A 16,976-nucleotide genomic window follows, 5' to 3' on the forward strand; every position below is an offset into this window, starting at 1 on the left:
CATCGCGCTTGGATACTATCACATCAGTGTTTACAAAATCTCCGTGCCGTGTTGTTGAATGTTGTTTACAATTTCTTTAAATCACAATGGAATTGTGTTTTAATGGTGAGTTATCTATGAATGACAACTGTCATTGCCCCAAGTGTTTTGAATTTCGAATTTTAATTGCGTATTCATTGTTGTTCTCAGTGAAATGACGATTCATTCCATTTTTAAAATTTATTTTATCGCTTTGTTTATTTGAAATACAATTATAATGTAAAAATATTTTGTGTTTTGCGTTGAGAAAATGTATGAAATAAATAAATAAATAATAAATGTTTTGTCAAAAAACACACTTTACATTAATGAACTATACTCGTTTTCATTTTTAATATCGTATTTTCTGTTCACGAGTTGTTAAACAAAATTTTAAAATTTTTCCTTTGTCAATTGCGGGTATAAAGTCTACCGTGTTACTTTTATATAAAATTGAATTATTGTAGTTCGACAATGGCTGATAATTTAATAACTAAATAGAAGATTTATAGTAAACCAATGTTTTTTTATTGATAGGCTTGATAGGTTTAATACTAAAAAAACCCTTTTGACGACCAAGACAGTAAGTCCCGACTATGATCTGTGTATGTATGGCAGTTGAGTGTCCTTTGTCCTTCGTAATCACTATAGACTAATTAACTATATATAAACTGGGTTCAATTACCTACAAAAAATGTTCTGAGTTTGATATGAAAGTGCTTGCTATAAATTATAACAGATTAACAGATAATATGCATTTATTGTCTAAGCTGTGTTATGTGGTCACCTGGATTGATTCTGCCTGATCTATTCTAGTATGATTAATAGAAAAAAAAAGTTTTTGTATATCTCAGTTAAATGGCACGTACATATATCAGTCCTTTATGTCTGGCATACGCCGTGTTAAATGTAAACATAGAAAATTAAATTCATAGATGTGATCCGAAAGCATGATTTTAGGGTAGTGAGGCCCTCGCTCAAGCCACTAGGTGCTGCTCTTTTATCTACGTCAAGAAAACAAAAGGAAGCTGTCATTTTTGCAACAACTGCCTGAAACAAAGCAGTTGCTCTAAACGTCAATTTACAGCATACATATCTACATACAAACACACACACAAGTAGCTCATAGCCCTTTCCAAATTCCAATGCATATATAATAATTCCATATATATAATAACCCTGACCATTACTACGTCAAACTCAAACTTTAGTAACTGTAAACAAGGACACCCGCATAATAGAGGATACGTAGTGACGTCTCATTTTTGCGCGGCAAATTTTTTTTTTCTCTGTGGTAATTTGCAATCAGACCTAAGTCCATGAGCGAAGCGCGGCAAATTAATACATATCTAAATGCGCGCGTGCCTGCAGGACTAGAGAAAGGGGTGAAGGGAAGCGCGGGGGGAAATTGTACTTAGGTCTTAGAGCGCGCATCACGCAGGGCGCCAATGCCATGAGGTAAAATCGAGTAGATTTAATTAACGCAAAATAGGCAGTGGCGGCGGAATATTAATTATTAGATAATTCATGGACACCGTAGTAATAGAAAACAATGTTTTGTTGACAAAATCGAAGTATTCAAATTCAATCAATAATTGTATAAGATGTTTATATCTATTTTATTGCAGATACAACAGCGTCACAGAAGTTGAGTTTTGATGAGATGTACACGGATTTCGACAGTTGGCTGTCAAAATTTGATAGATGCTTGAAAAAAAGGTGAATTATTTATTTTGCTTTTCATATAATTTCGCTTGTTAAACGTCACTCGCTCGTTGAAAAGAAAGTTTTATTGTTAAAGATTAATCACGTGAATTACTTTTTTATTTAATTATATTTATAACGCGATATTGTCGAAGAAAAGGGAGAGAGCGATTGAGACCGATTAAGAGAGAGAGAGTGAAAAAGGGTGAAGGTAGCATGAAGCAAAAAGCAAGCTAGTGAGAATTATCGAGAGAGAGATTGAGTTAAAGCGAACGTCGCATCACGCACAGTGCCATGGAACGAAAGGTGGTGAGAGAGAGCTATAATGAGAAAGATTGAGAAAGAGAGTATGGGAGATCGAGAAAAAAAGGTTTATGTATTCGTTTAGTATTTACATATTAGAACTTTAGATGGAAATTCTGTCGCATAATGTCTTGTGCAGTATACGGAGATTTTTTATTTATTTATCATATCATTAGCACGTATACAGTGTGTAAACAGTGTGAATATAGATATACAAATATATGGAGTGATCATATACTGGTACATGATCATCTATCGGGACTTTTTCCTTAGTAATAATTAATTTACAAAGATATTTCACTTGTGACACGTTTACTTTGTTTTTAATTTTAAGGCTAAAAGTATCTCAGGAAAGGAACTGATGATAAACAAAAACAATTGCTGTCTAAATTTTTTCTTATTAAAACTGCGGAAATAGCATGGTTACATAATTTTATAATGATAAAGCAAAAAAATCTATTCTATTTATAGTAAATAACGGACTAAATGTATTGTGTTGCTTGCAGGTCAACTTACTTTAAAAAAGTAAAAAATGACAAATTGAAAATAGGCCTGTACATCGAAGAAAATATTAATCATTTTATCCCAAATTTACTGCAAGATTGCCAAAACCGCGCGAAATCTAATCATGAAAATAATATTCATATGTTAACAGATGGCGTTATAACAGATATTGATTTAAGGCTTCTAGATCGATTGTTATTGAGATATTATTTACGAAATATACGGTCCAAACTTTATTTTTATTGTTTTATTTACAATATTTATTTAAATTAAGTTTTCAATAAAATTCAATAATTGAATTTTAGTGATTAGAATTATTCTAATCACTAATCTTCTAGAACCCGCGTGACCAAGAATGACACATTGATAATGTATATTGGACATTTGACATTCATGAAATTAACAACGCGGGAATCCGTGGCAGTGGCACTGACTGGCACTTGGCAGGGATTTTGACCTTTGATGATTGATCATTGGTCGATGGATTTTGAACTATGTTGGAATTAAGTATGAAGTATGAACCGGATAAAAACAAATAATGTAATGTACAATTAATAACATTACCTACTCTATTACTATCTGAATTCGACCTTGATCGTGTGGAAATGACAGACAAAATTAGTGTACTTATAACTTAAGTAGTTGTATTTTGATCTTTGACTTAAAAACTTATTGTGTCTGTTTCATTATTACAGATATAATTTTAATTATTACTCACTGCTGTAAGAACTTCAACGAATATTTTCCTCATTATTTAAAAACCACTACTGTGATATTCTGGTGACCAAACCCATTTAAAATGTGTAAAATAACTATATAAAGTTGGAATATAATTACGGTTTGTAATAATAATAATATTGTTACTAATATGGAATTGAAAGAGTGGAATTTAAAAGTCCCATGGGGAAATATTGCATGTAAGTAGCACTATTAAGTACCTATTATCCTTTAAATCTTAATGTCTGTTACTAGACATTATGCTTCAAAAGTCTTCTGTACAATGTATGAAATGCATACAGTTAATTTTATGCTTTTACCACACTCAATTCATTATCTTATATGTAAAATATGTTTACTCTCAAGTCTCAACTGATAATAATGTTGTGTTCCCCTTTTTAAATTGGTAGGGACATACTGCATTATGTTGGCAGCCTGTTGTTTAAATATCTGTGAAACAATAACTATTTTAGGTTGAGAGGTACTGAATATCCCTACATTAATTTGTCTTCCTTTCATCAATACATGGAATCTTGTTCTTAGAGTTATTATTTGAAAGTCCTCGCTTAATCAATTCCTTCATACTGCTATGGCAAATAAGACTTGTATGTGAAAGAAAAAATCAGCAAAACAATATCCCCTAGGAATATGAGACAACTACATATAAATTTACAAAAATATATATAATATGATTAATCTGATTATGAGTTACATAATGTTGCAACAGTTACATTTATATAAAATTTTAATTTTCAGTGTTGTCATATGGTAATACCAGTGGAGAACCAGTATTGTTTGTTCATGGTCGCCTAGACAGTGCAGCCACATTTTTACCTCTACTAAAGTTGATACCTGCAAAGTATTATTGTGTCCTGGTTGATTTGCCGGGTAATGGCAAGTCAGATCCTTTCCCAAAAGGTGTGGTAATGAATTTCTTTGAGATTAGAATGAAACATTATTCAGGAGTAACATGCTATATATATTACCAATATATTTTTAAAATAATGAAATGGGGGCTCCTTTTTGTAAGTTATTTGCTCAGGCAATATGATACTAAAAATAAACATTTCATTCACCATCTTTGTTAATAGAGGTGATATGTGCCCTGTATATGTTTCTCTTACACATTAGATTTGAATATTTTGTGTTACAAGACAATTACATCATGGAAATTAAAATTCATTAGTTCTTTGTCCAGGTTCAAATGCCCACAGGAGGGCAATTTTTTTGTGAATTGAAAATTCATAAAATTTATCAATTTTATTTAATTTATTTGGAATTTGAGTATCAACTTTTTTCATTATGCTTTGGAAAATTTACTTACTGTTTTTCATTAACAATTTCCTAGTAATTTTTTGCTAAAACCTATCATTAAATTTTTTTCGTATGTTGAATTTGTTTATAAGAGTTTTATAAAGGTTGTTTTGATTAGCCTGGAAATCATGGCTTAGTACTTAGAAATTATGATTTACTATTTTATAGTGGAATATTTATAACCACAAAACTGCATTTTTTATAAGCTAATCAGGTATGATACTTAAAAATAGCTTTTTGTTATACAATATCTTATTATATTTTATTTGTAGGTATGGCCCTTTCCCGTTTCGTTGGTGTACCCATCATAGATTTGGTTGTACAACATTTGGGATGGGATCAGTTCACTTATATTGGCCATTCTCTTGGCTCTGAACAGGGTAAGATTAAAATATATTTTATTTATTGAAAAAAATACAATGTAAAGAAAATTTGTGTAATAGGGCAGTAAAATTGATTGAAGATTTTGTATAAATATTTAATTACCTACAGACTTCTGTAGACTTAAACTAGACAAAATCTATTTACCACTACTACTACTTATCTGCTATTTTATTTTAATTTAGATTGTCCAAGCCAAAGGCGTGCATTTTGCTCACTTCTAAGTCGTCCGATTTACGCCCGGAGACTAGGCACTCTCTTCAACATTTACATTAAATTCTCTTCAATGTTTACATTACTATCTTCAATATTTATATTACACTCTCTTCAACATTTACATTAAATTCTCTTCAACATTTACATTACATTCTCTTCAATGTTTACATTACTATCTTCAATATTTACATTACACTCTCTTTAACATTTACATTAAACTATCTCACACATTAACATCACCCTGTCTACAGCAATTACAGTTAGTTATTTAGCAGTTGTTTCATAATATTTAATTATTTCGCATATATTCTATTGTTGTACGCGAGTGGTTACAACAGATGAAAAATAAATCCTCTACTAAATAAAGCATCCCTTAGACCCAGAAATTATATATTTGATGAATTCCATAAAAATTCAATTACATTTATATACAAATCATTAAAACTAACAGTTCTGGAAAAATATTCCTGAAATATATATAAGCGAAGTTTATCACTATTACGTTTAGGGCAATCGAATTCTCCAATAGGCGTTGGGATTTTGCAACCTTCAACTATCTGTAATTGTCTTTCTCCGAAATTATCATTAAAATTTAAAACTATTTGGTATTTGTCAATAAATCATTATATTTGGCCATATTAAGTGATGATCAAAAATGTACCATAATAATGAACTAAAATTTTAGGTACATAACGTAAATGGCATTTAAAATGTATATATTTTTTAGGGCTGTACTACGCTTCAATATACCCAAAACGAGTGAAAAAAGCGGTCTATTTGGATTCGGGACCGTCCCTCGAATATTGCAATGCGATAAATTATGAAGGTTTTTTCAAGTCATATCAGATTTTTTATGATAATTACCATAAATACGATAGTGAGAGGGAGTATACGAAAGAGCAGGCGATGAGGTCCGTTCTCAATGCGAGGGCTATCAATGAGGAGGAAGCGGAGGTGGTACTGTCGAGGTGTCTGGTGGAAACGGGGCCCAATTTGTATAGGTGAGACAAATGTCTGTAAGGCCTTAATGTTAAAAGGCCGGCAACGCACTCGCGAGCCGCTGGCATTTAGTGTCCATGGGCGGTACCACTTAACATCACGTGAGCCTCCGGCCTATAAAAAAAAAGAATCCCCTCCAGAATTCTTCAAGATAAAATTTTTCAAATGTAACTATTTTTAACCGATTTAAAAAACAATTCTTCGTATATTTTATTTTCAAGTCTTAAATATATTTGAAAAGTGTCCAACTGGTGTACAATTTTAATTTATTTTTATTTTTTGACAGCTGACAGCTCACACATGACAAAGGTTAACATAAGTGTTTACCTCCGCCCATAGACATCCTTTTACGAGAGCAATTTTAATACACTTTTCAATATTATCTTTAAGAGAATAATATTTATTTCAGATTATCCTGGGATAGGCGTTACAAAATCACCCCCGGATTTAATTCACTTCCACAACAATTTTATATAGATTTATTTTCCCAACATCGGACGCCGTCCTTATTTATTTGTGCTAGCGTCATGGCAGATCTGTACTACCAGCAGTCAAACCTATCTGTCAAAATAATGTCCCATATGTCAGACAGGAATAAAAATGTCAATGTCATTTGGGTCGAAGGCGGCCATGATGTGCATTTGACGAATCCAGAGAGATTTATAAACGAATTGTTGGTGTTTTTAGACACTGATTTTGTTAATTCGAAATTATAGATTTTTTTTTTAAATTTTGTTATTAAGATATTAAAAAAATACGAACAAAGTTTGTTTATTATTAGATAAATATTATCGTCGTGAGACGCGAAAAAAATTTTTGTTTAATTGTTTTTTTTTATTTTTGCTATATAGTCACATGTCAAAATGAGGGCAGTCAGATATTTATGAATATACTAGAAGACTCGGCCAAGCGTTGCTGTGGCTAAGGTTTTTGTTATATTACATAGTAGTAAATTAATCAAGGGAAACCGTAGGAGAACTTATGTGAAACGTTGGTACCACGACACGGACCTAAACTAAACTACCTTTAACTCAGCGCCATCTGTTAGAATTGTATCAAATAATAAACAAATAATTTGCAATAAAATAAAATTGCGACTATAATTTGAGATTTAAACTATCCTATCTCTCAAGTTGGATCGAACTGCATATGGTGTGCGAATTTTATTATAATCGGTTAAGTGGTTTAGGAGTCCATTGAGGACAAACATTGTGACAAGAAAGTTTATAGAAAAGAAAGAAATAGTAGTAATAGGGAAGTGGGCCCATAGGGTACAGCAGTAAAAATAAATGTTTACAAATTAATAATTAAAAAATACTGTGTTATGTACACGCGTTAGAAGTTATAATTCTTTGGCGTATCGAAAAAAAAAACTAAATTGAAGCAGTGATTAGCGATAAATAATACAATTAATCAAAAAGATTTTATTTGTAAATACAATCACCGCCGTATATGAAATTGATTTAAAAATACCAAAATACTATTTATTTATTCACACTGTTTAATTGTACTGTACATATATTACGAAACACGTTCTAAATATAAAAAATACTAGAATATACAACTTGAACATTGTTCTCGATTTTCATGCCACCTAGACCTAACTTCATTCTGTTAATTTTGTGTCACGGTGCGCGCGCATCGTAAAATTTTTCAAAACGCGCCTAAAGAAGTATAACTTCAAAAATAGGCTCCTCGCTTCTATACAGCGTAACCTATGCACCTTCGTAAAATATTTTGCTACCAATGAAGTTTACATAGCAAATTAACGTTATAGAACAAATCAGACTGAATTAATACACATTTATACCTAGTCTATAAGTTTATTTTTATAATTGTATTACTCATAAATATATAAAAAAAATTATATGTTAATATACTACTTACAATACGGGTTTTGTGGTAATAAAGATGTTATGACAATGTTGTTTCATTAGTTATGGCTTCAACAAAAATGGATATATAGACAAAAACGTGAAGGATCCATGGATAAAATGGTATCAAAGTATAAAAAACCTTATCTATATATATAAAAGAAAGTCGTGTTAGTTACACCACTTATAACTCAAGAACGAAAGAACAGATTTGAGTGAAAATTGGTATGGAGGTAGCTTAGAGCCAGGAGACGGACATAGGATACTTTTTATCCCGTTCGACAGCGTTCCCGTGGGACTTGACATGAAACGTCAGTCACTATAAAAAGTGGTATAACAAATAAGAATCAGACTTGGAATAATAAAACGCAAATGATAGCTATGTAATTGACGTATAATGACAGCTGTGTAATGACGTATATATGACAATTTGATATTTGTAAGAAATCAATATTCAAAATATTTCTATTAAATAAATACGTTTAATTATTTTTACAATTTACAATTTAATTATAATGATAGTGCTATTGCCCATTCGTATAAACAGTGAAGAGAACTATAAAACTCGGTATTGTCGTATGTATACAGTTCATCCAAAGAATGATGAATGTTTCTATTTGTTGTTGTTGTCGAATGACGCATTTAATCGAGTATTGGAACGGGAACGTGAATATGATCACCAGGAATTAAATTTAGTAGTTCAAACGAATGTACCCCTGTTGAAATACCAACAAAAGGAAGTTTATGATACTTTAATGAAGGCAAACGATGATAAAAATGGTGGTTTATATTTCCTAGATGCCCTTGGTGGAACTGGCAAGACATTCCTCATGTCATTAGTTTTAGCAACTGTTCGGGCGAGATCCAACATAGCGGTTGCAGTTGCTTCTTCTGAAATAGCAGCCACATTGTTAGAAGGATGCCGTACGGCTCATTCAGAATTAAAATTACCGTTAAATCTTCAAACTATTGGAGAACCAACGTGTAATATTGCAAAACACTCAGCAATGGCCAAAGTTTTAGCGGCATCGAAAATCATCATCTGGGACGAATGCACAATGGCGCATAAACGTGCATTGGAAGCACTTAACCGAACATTAAAAGATTTACGCAATGAATCGAGATGTTTTGGAGGAGCAATGATTTTACTGTCTGGCGATTTCCGCCAAATACTGCCAGTAATTCCAAGATCTACGGCTGTCGACGAAATAAACGCTTGCCTCAAATCGTCAAATCTATGGCGCTATGTGACGAAACTGCAGCTGACAACAAACATGAGAGTTACATTGCTTACTGATAAAAAAGAAGAAAAAGAATAAAGATGTAGATGACCTGAACTACATAATGGTATGCGTTTGGTGGTTAGAAAATTGAAGAACAATGTAATTTACGCTACGATAATGATAGGAAAATTCAAAGGTGAGGAAGTTCTTATTCCGAGGATCCCGATGATCCCAACCGATATGCCGTTTGAATTTAAAATCCGATACGTCTTGCATTTGCCATGACCATCAACAAATCACAAGGCCAATCCTTAAAAGTTTGTGGTTTAAATCTAGAACATTCATGTTTTTCCCATGGTCAATTATACGTGGCATGTTCACGGGTCGGAAGACCATCAGCGTTGTTTGTTTTTGCGCCTGATAATAAAACAAAAAATGAAAAAATGTGTATCACAAGGTACTTAAGGGAAGAGCAACCTATGTACTAAAATACAGAAATAATAATGAATGATTAATGTAGGTATTTAATTTTTTTGTATTTTTTCCAATAAAAAAACCCAAACTGCTTATTTATTGCCATTAAGGCGGAACAAAGTTCGCCAGGTCAGCTAGTTCTAAATAAAAAGTAAGTATAGTATACAAATATTTATATACATATTTTAATATTATTGTATGTGTTACATATCATAAAACATTAATAATTTAGTGTACGATAAAATTATTAATCCTGTTTCGAATAGAAGGTCATTCGCTTGAGGTCAATGACCAGAACACGCCCCGCACGTTAGATGCACACTTTCACTAAGATTCTTTCATCGCTAAACAATTTATTACACTAATATTGTAGATACTTTTATTAGTTACTAGCTGACCTGGCGAACTTTGTTCCGCCTTAATGGCAATAAATAAGCAGTTTGGGTTTTTTTATTGGAAAAAATACAAAAAAATTAAATACCTACATTAATCATTCATTATTATTTCTGTATTTTAGTACATAGGTTGCTCTTCCCTTAAGTACCTTGTGATACACATTTTTTCATTTTTTGTTTTATTATCAGGCGCAAAAACAAACAACGCTGATGGTCTTCCGACCCGTGAACATGCCACGTATAATTGACCATGGGAAAAACATGAATGTTCTAGATTTAAACCACAAACTTTTAAGGATTGGCCTTGTGATTTGTTGATGGTCATGGCAAATGCAAGACGTATCGGAAATTGAAGTCTTTTAAATTCAAACGGCATATCGGTTGGGATCATCGGGATCCTCGGAATAAGAACTTCCTCACCTTTGAATTTTCCTATCATTATCGTAGCGTAAATTACATTGTTCTTCAATTTTCTAACCACCAAACGCATACCATTATGTAGTTCAGGTCATCTACATCTTTATTCTTTTTCTTCTTTTTTATCAGTAAGCAATGTAACTCTCATGTTTGTTGTCAGCTGCAGTTTCGTCACATAGCGCCATAGATTTGACGATTTGAGGCAAGCGTTTATTTCGTCGACAGCCGTAGATCTTGGAATTACTGGCAGTATTTGGCGGAAATCGCCAGACAGTAAAATCATTGCTCCTCCAAAACATCTCGATTCATTGCGTAAATCTTTTAATGTTCGGTTAAGTGCTTCCAATGCACGTTTATGCGCCATTGTGCATTCGTCCCAGATGATGATTTTCGATGCCGCTAAAACTTTGGCCATTGCTGAGTGTTTTGCAATATTACACGTTGGTTCTCCAATAGTTTGAAGATTTAACGGTAATTTTAATTCTGAATGAGCCGTACGGCATCCTTCTAACAATGTGGCTGCTATTTCAGAAGAAGCAACTGCAACCGCTATGTTGGATCTCGCCCGAACAGTTGCTAAAACTAATGACATGAGGAATGTCTTGCCAGTTCCACCAAGGGCATCTAGGAAATATAAACCACCATTTTCATCATCGTTTGCCTTCATTAAAGTATCATAAACTTCCTTTTGTTGGTATTTCAACAGGGGTACATTCGTTTGAACTACTAAATTTAATTCCTGGTGATCATATTCACGTTCCCGTTCCAATACTCGATTAAATGCGTCATTCGACAACAACAACAAATAGAAACATTCATCATTCTTTGGATGAACTGTATACATACGACAATACCGAGTTTTATAGTTCTCTTCACTGTTTATACGAATGGGCAATAGCACTATCATTATAATTAAATTGTAAATTGTAAAAATAATTAAACGTATTTATTTAATAGAAATATTTTGAATATTGATTTCTTACAAATATCAAATTGTCATATATACGTCATTACACAGCTGTCATTATACGTCAATTACATAGCTATCATTTGCGTTTTATTATTCCAAGTCTGATTCTTATTTGTTATACCACTTTTTATAGTGACTGACGTTTCATGTCAAGTCCCACGGGAACGCTGTCGAACGGGATAAAAAGTATCCTATGTCCGTCTCCTGGCTCTAAGCTACCTCCATACCAATTTTCACTCAAATCTGTTCTTTCGTTCTTGAGTTATAAGTGGTGTAACTAACACGACTTTCTTTTATATATATAGATGATGATGATCTTTCTCAAACCGAATGTATTATCACTGGAAATTATCATTGCTCTATTTCTGACCAATTGCTGGTTTTTAGCTGCAGCAGATCCTCCTTCAACGAAATCGATAGGCCTTCTTTCGCCTACAACGATCTACTAGCTCCAACTATCTTATTACAATTTAGCCTTTGATTGTAATAAAAAATTAGCTATATCATCCGCCATTAACTCAGGGTTACTCATATGCACGTCGTGATATCCGGACACTATTTTGTACCCGTAATTACCATGCGGCCATGCTTTTGTGTCGAAAGCGAAAGGTACTTTAGAATATGCTCCCGCGTCTATGACAAATTTGGCGAAGATTGCGAGGGTGGGAATTTTGGATGATGTCAAGAATAATTTTAAGTTGTCAGGTGAGAAGGGCATCGTGGTGGTGTTCTTCATACGTTGGTCGTAGGTGAACCTGAAAATAATGCTTTACTCTAATAACTGCGAGCTGGGTGCCCTAGTCCTGGGTGCGACTCTCATCCCTAAAGGTTTTAGTTGAAGATATTGTGAGGAAAACGGCTTGTATTAGACCTAAAAAGACGACTGCGTGTGTCAGGCACAGGAGGTTGATCCCCTTTTAGATGGACAAATGAACATTAAACAGGTACGGATATTTGAGGCCAAAATTTGTAGCACCACTGGCTTATTTATTTTTTATAACCTACAAAGAAGTGAAGTCTTGCGAACCCATTTCATTTCCTTCAAGAGAAGAGCGTACCAATTCTTTAAAAGACTTCGCGAGCCCTCCGGCTATGTACATACTTCCCATCAGCCTCCTGCTCGTTTGCACCCTAAATCGAACTTAGAAACGGCAGCGTGCAATGCTCACCTATACAATCCATCACCGGCTGGTTCAATATACCTGTCTAACACATGATCTAGGGTTTCTTCATTTATTTTATGGGCTGTCATCAGTCGCCTTTTTATCTGAAAATATTTACGGATATCATTCAAAATTGCCTACCAATACAAGTATTTTTGGGTAATTTTTCAGTACAGGGAAGGCTGTCCAATCACGTGAGATTTAAAAGGCTTCATGAAACCGACGTTGATCTTCAACAAAGTACAGAGCGAACGATTGACTTGCAAGATGCTTATCCAGTTTTTAGGTTAGGTTAATATTATTTTTATGCCAGTCAAAAACAATCCGCAGCCTTTCTGTCTAGATATCTTTATCATGGTCCTCAATTTTCTAGAATAGGATTAGGTCGGAAATGAGCGCTCCTGGTTTGATGGAGGATCGAACCAGGCCTGGCCTGAAGGCCTCACAGTCTAAGCTACTGAAGATGTAGGTATATACTTACATCATCTAAGCTATATCTGGGTGCTGTATGCCGTCCACTGGTATGCTTTAAGTACTGATCGTGATCATAATTGCTGCGATAGTATTCCTGGTACCAGGCCTCGAAGGTCTCTGGGATCACCGTGTGGTACAGGGGTATGGGGTCTAGTTGGACGAAACGAGTAACACGGTTCGGATACGCCATGTTAAAGTACGTACCTGAAAATTTATTGAAGTTTTTTACAGGCACTGTTTGTTGTGTGAGCTTCCTATTGAAGTTATTCGGGACCAATTTCATTCAGGGTGCTTCTAAAACCTTGCTTTGAAGAGACAGCACTGGGGATACCCTTTACATCGGTCGTGCAGGTATTTCTCAGGCTTTTGCCGCGCTTCACTGCTGAGTGCAACCAGCTGAAGCATTTCCGAACTAATTCGAATTAGGGTCCTTCAAAAGAGCATACCAATTCTTAAAAGACGAGCAACGCATTGTGAGCCTTCTGGCAATGTGAGTGTCCATGGTCGGCATCACGTAACATCGGGTGAGCCTCCTACCCAATTACCATTGTACGATTTTTTTAATAAACCGTTATAAAAAGTGTACTTAAAAGGCAGATAACATGACTGTCGACCGAATCGAATGCCTATTATCGATGTCTATATTAAAAAACTCACCAATAACAGTCCCCAAAGAATGTCCGATAAACATAACCTTCTCCCATTTAAAGTGTTCCACCACCTTCACAATTGATGGCACTAAATCGAGCACCGTGTACCGGATGCCTGGAGGTAGGTGGTCCGACAGGCCGTTTCCAGGCAGATCGATAGCTACGTAGAAAAAGCAGTCAGGCATTTGTTTGATTAGCGGTCGGAAGCTGGAGCAAGGAACCATTCTTCCAGGGCACAGAAGCACGGCTGGATTTGACGAATTACCCCAAGTTATAGCTGAAATAGGGAAGATATTACTTCAGTGTAAAATAGGAGGATAAGTTGATGATGTTAGGAAAACATTTAGAAATACTTCGCCACTAAAGAAAGAACTTTATTGCCCATAATATAAATTAAAAGAGAAAATGCAGTAGACCCAACACACACACATTTATTACTGGTATTATTATTATTATTAGTAATTTATTATTGGTAGGATAAAAACTATTTTTTTGCGTTTCACGACTGTCAGACTGCGCTATTCGTGAAACGCAAACTTTCTTATTTGGAATTGTTAACTTCCGAATATTTTCTTTTTTTTTATTTATTTATTTATAAAAACGCTCCTGTCTTAACAGGTGACCCTAAATTGAAACGATTGAACAATAAGTAATAGGCACTAACAAATAATATAACTTTTGCCAGCTAACTGGACCGGACAATGAAAAAGGTCCGTTAACCTATGTATTTTTAAATTAGTATACCGAATAACATGTGCCCTTTGCAGAAGGTTAGTCCTAGCTGTGGGCACATGAATCGTTGTTTCAATTTCAAAGCCTTTATTTCAACTAATACAAGAGAATGTTCATAAAAATATGTAGGTATATAAAAAAAGTTTTTAAAGAAGGTTTTGTTGCACAGCTGTCCTCTTGTACCGCTTGCTTTTCCTCCTCCAGTTGTTTCCAGTGCTTCCTATCCCTGGCAAGTCTAGGATTAGGATTTCATTAAGGATAAAATTAATCCAACTTTTTTCGCAAATAAAGAAATGTTTTATTGCATTGCGAAAGAAGAAAAACAGTTTTTTTTTTATAGAACAGGGGGCAAACGGGCAGGAGGCTCACCTGATGTTAAGTGATACACATTAGGCAAGATCAATGCCTAATGTGTAACACTGCCTGTTTATTCACCGCAATATCAGTATTCTTGAATTCCTCAAATTCTTGTTTTCTTTAGTTTTGTCAACAGATGACACCACATGCTGTATGCATTCGTAAAATTTATTTATTTATTTATTGTTATTCGATCTCTTATCCGATATTTTAATATTTATTCGGAGCGGAGAAGAATCTACTAAAAAGTTATAACTAACATCGGTGGCTGTCAGCTCTTCGATCTCCTGTGATGTCGACTAACCTTTTTTATATTTCCCTAAAAAGCCTTATAGCGCTAGGACCCCACGGACCAATGGTATCGACACCGAATGGACAGAATCATAATATTTGGAACTTATTTAATTGCATATTAATTATAGACTAGCAAGACGTTTTATTTCAATAAATTATTCAGTAAATTATAACAAATCTACTCACCAGCTATTTGTCCCCATTGAGCTTTAATCGTGATGTTTTTTTCTGTATTCGCCAGAGTACTCATTGTTCTGTGATAAAATAGGTAGTTGTTAGAAAAACTTTGATTATCCTAAGTTATTTTAATAGCAGTACAAATGTGACTTTCAAAATCCACGTCATCGAGGTCAATCCGTAAAAGCCCACTTCAGAGCTTCTGGAAGGGATTTCTTCTTCTTTTTTTTCATTATCCAGAACTTACGAACAACGGACTCACAAATACCACGAATTTTATCGTCATAACAAGTTGGTATCTCTTATCTCAGTTGGTCTACCAACTGGCTTCCTTCTTAAAATCTTTATTTTTTTTAGGCAAGAAGACGCCTGCCACAATGTCGATATTTGACTTTTTCTTTTAACGTACGAGAGAGTGTAAAACAGCCATTATTTGCCGACCGCGTCTTACAAATGATATAAAATCAAAATATTTTTTACGCCAGGCGATCAAGATGCTAGTAAGGAGTTGCAGTATTAAGCAACATACCTTTTAAGTCTTGGCCTCAGATATTTGCATCTGTTTCGTGATCATTTGTAATTTCTAAAATTACCAATTATTAAAAGGCCGGCAATGCATTCGCGAGCTCTCTGAGAGTTGAGAGTGTCCATGGGCGGCGGATATCACTTAGGTAACATCAGGTGAGCCTCCTTCCTACCCGTTTGCCTCCTGTTCTATAAAAAAAAGTGATCATAATTTATATTTATGTAAGTATATAAATATAAATTATGATCACTTTTTTTTATTATATGTATATATAATCACACTGTCGAGTTGGTCTAAAGCATGCCGGCTTCCTCACGATCTTTTTCTTCGGCGTAAAAACGAGTGGAAATGCTCATTTAGGACGAAAATCCATTGATGCAAAGGCGTAATTCGAAGACGCGTCCGGAAGTTGAAAGTCGCACGCGCAACCCGCTGATCCAACGCTAATACCATATAAATGTAATGGTATAGTTATGTATTGTTTTGTTAATTCAAATAAAGCAATCTAAACATAGTACAGTCAGTATCAATAAGTAATGATCGCAAATACATTTTAAAAACTTACGATTTTAAATGACACAACCAATTCCTCATATTAACACATTTTAGAATTGCAACACAAACCTTCATGAACACACTGTTGTTATCTTACTAACAATTATGTTATGACGTTTCGTTTGGATAAAATGAGATTACGTTATCAGCGTCCAATAGTCCGTAATAAAATCTAAACTGAAAATGTGTCCACAAATTTCTCAAAAATCCAAAGACAACTCAGTACTCTTTACCGCGCCTGTTTAAAGTTCCATTAAAATTGTTTTGAAAGTTTTTAAATGTGATACAGTGGTTTTTCTCATCTAGTGTTTTGTATCTCATTTTATATCATTATCATGTTATAAAGTTCAATAAATGTACTGTCCACTATTTTGCCATTAGACATTGGTATATCTTATAGTCAGACAGGCGGCAAATGAAATACGTGTTCATTATGCGGTGGTTTATTTTCAACTGACAATAGTGCATACTGCACAGTGTTCACAACCTGAAGCCAGGCAACTATCGTACCAGAGGCCGAAAAATTATCGTACATGGAT

General features: G+C 34.1%; 2 protein-coding genes across 7 annotated transcripts; one reads left to right on the forward strand and one right to left on the reverse strand.

Moving 5' to 3' along the window:
- LOC111003779 (serine hydrolase-like protein) lies at positions 1-7,089 on the forward strand. 4 transcript variants are annotated; one of them, XM_045633712.1, is made up of 7 exons: positions 1-105; positions 1,647-1,737; positions 3,225-3,446; positions 4,003-4,164; positions 4,833-4,940; positions 5,885-6,158; positions 6,566-7,089. In XM_045633712.1, the coding sequence occupies exons 3-7, from the start codon at positions 3,398-3,400 to the stop codon at positions 6,870-6,872; spliced, it is 900 nt and encodes a 299-aa protein (XP_045489668.1). In that variant the 5' UTR covers positions 1-105; positions 1,647-1,737; positions 3,225-3,397; the 3' UTR covers positions 6,873-7,089. The 4 variants fall into 4 exon arrangements, 3 of the variants coding, with proteins under 3 accessions (XP_045489668.1, XP_022130156.2, XP_045489669.1); XM_022274464.2 differs by lacking the exons at positions 1-105; positions 1,647-1,737 and adding an exon at positions 2,912-3,069; XM_045633713.1 differs by lacking the exons at positions 1-105; positions 1,647-1,737 and adding an exon at positions 3,076-3,152.
- A 4,731-nt stretch (positions 7,090-11,820) lies between these two features.
- On the reverse strand, positions 11,821-16,976 carry LOC111003777 (serine hydrolase-like protein). 3 transcript variants are annotated; one of them, XM_045633733.1, is made up of 6 exons: positions 16,539-16,976; positions 15,366-15,433; positions 13,804-14,073; positions 13,154-13,350; positions 12,679-12,776; positions 11,821-12,264 (listed from the first exon to the last, which is right to left on the reverse strand). In XM_045633733.1, the coding sequence occupies exons 2-6, from the start codon at positions 15,427-15,429 to the stop codon at positions 11,973-11,975; spliced, it is 921 nt and encodes a 306-aa protein (XP_045489689.1). In that variant the 5' UTR covers positions 15,430-15,433; positions 16,539-16,976; the 3' UTR covers positions 11,821-11,972. The 3 variants fall into 3 exon arrangements, with proteins under 3 accessions (XP_045489689.1, XP_045489688.1, XP_045489687.1); XM_045633732.1 differs by having other exon boundaries at positions 16,507-16,976; XM_045633731.1 differs by having other exon boundaries at positions 16,448-16,553.

Source organism: Pieris rapae, chromosome 24 (genome assembly GCF_905147795.1).
Source record: "Pieris rapae chromosome 24, ilPieRapa1.1, whole genome shotgun sequence".
In the NCBI taxonomy this organism is placed as follows: domain Eukaryota; kingdom Metazoa; phylum Arthropoda; class Insecta; order Lepidoptera; family Pieridae; genus Pieris; species Pieris rapae.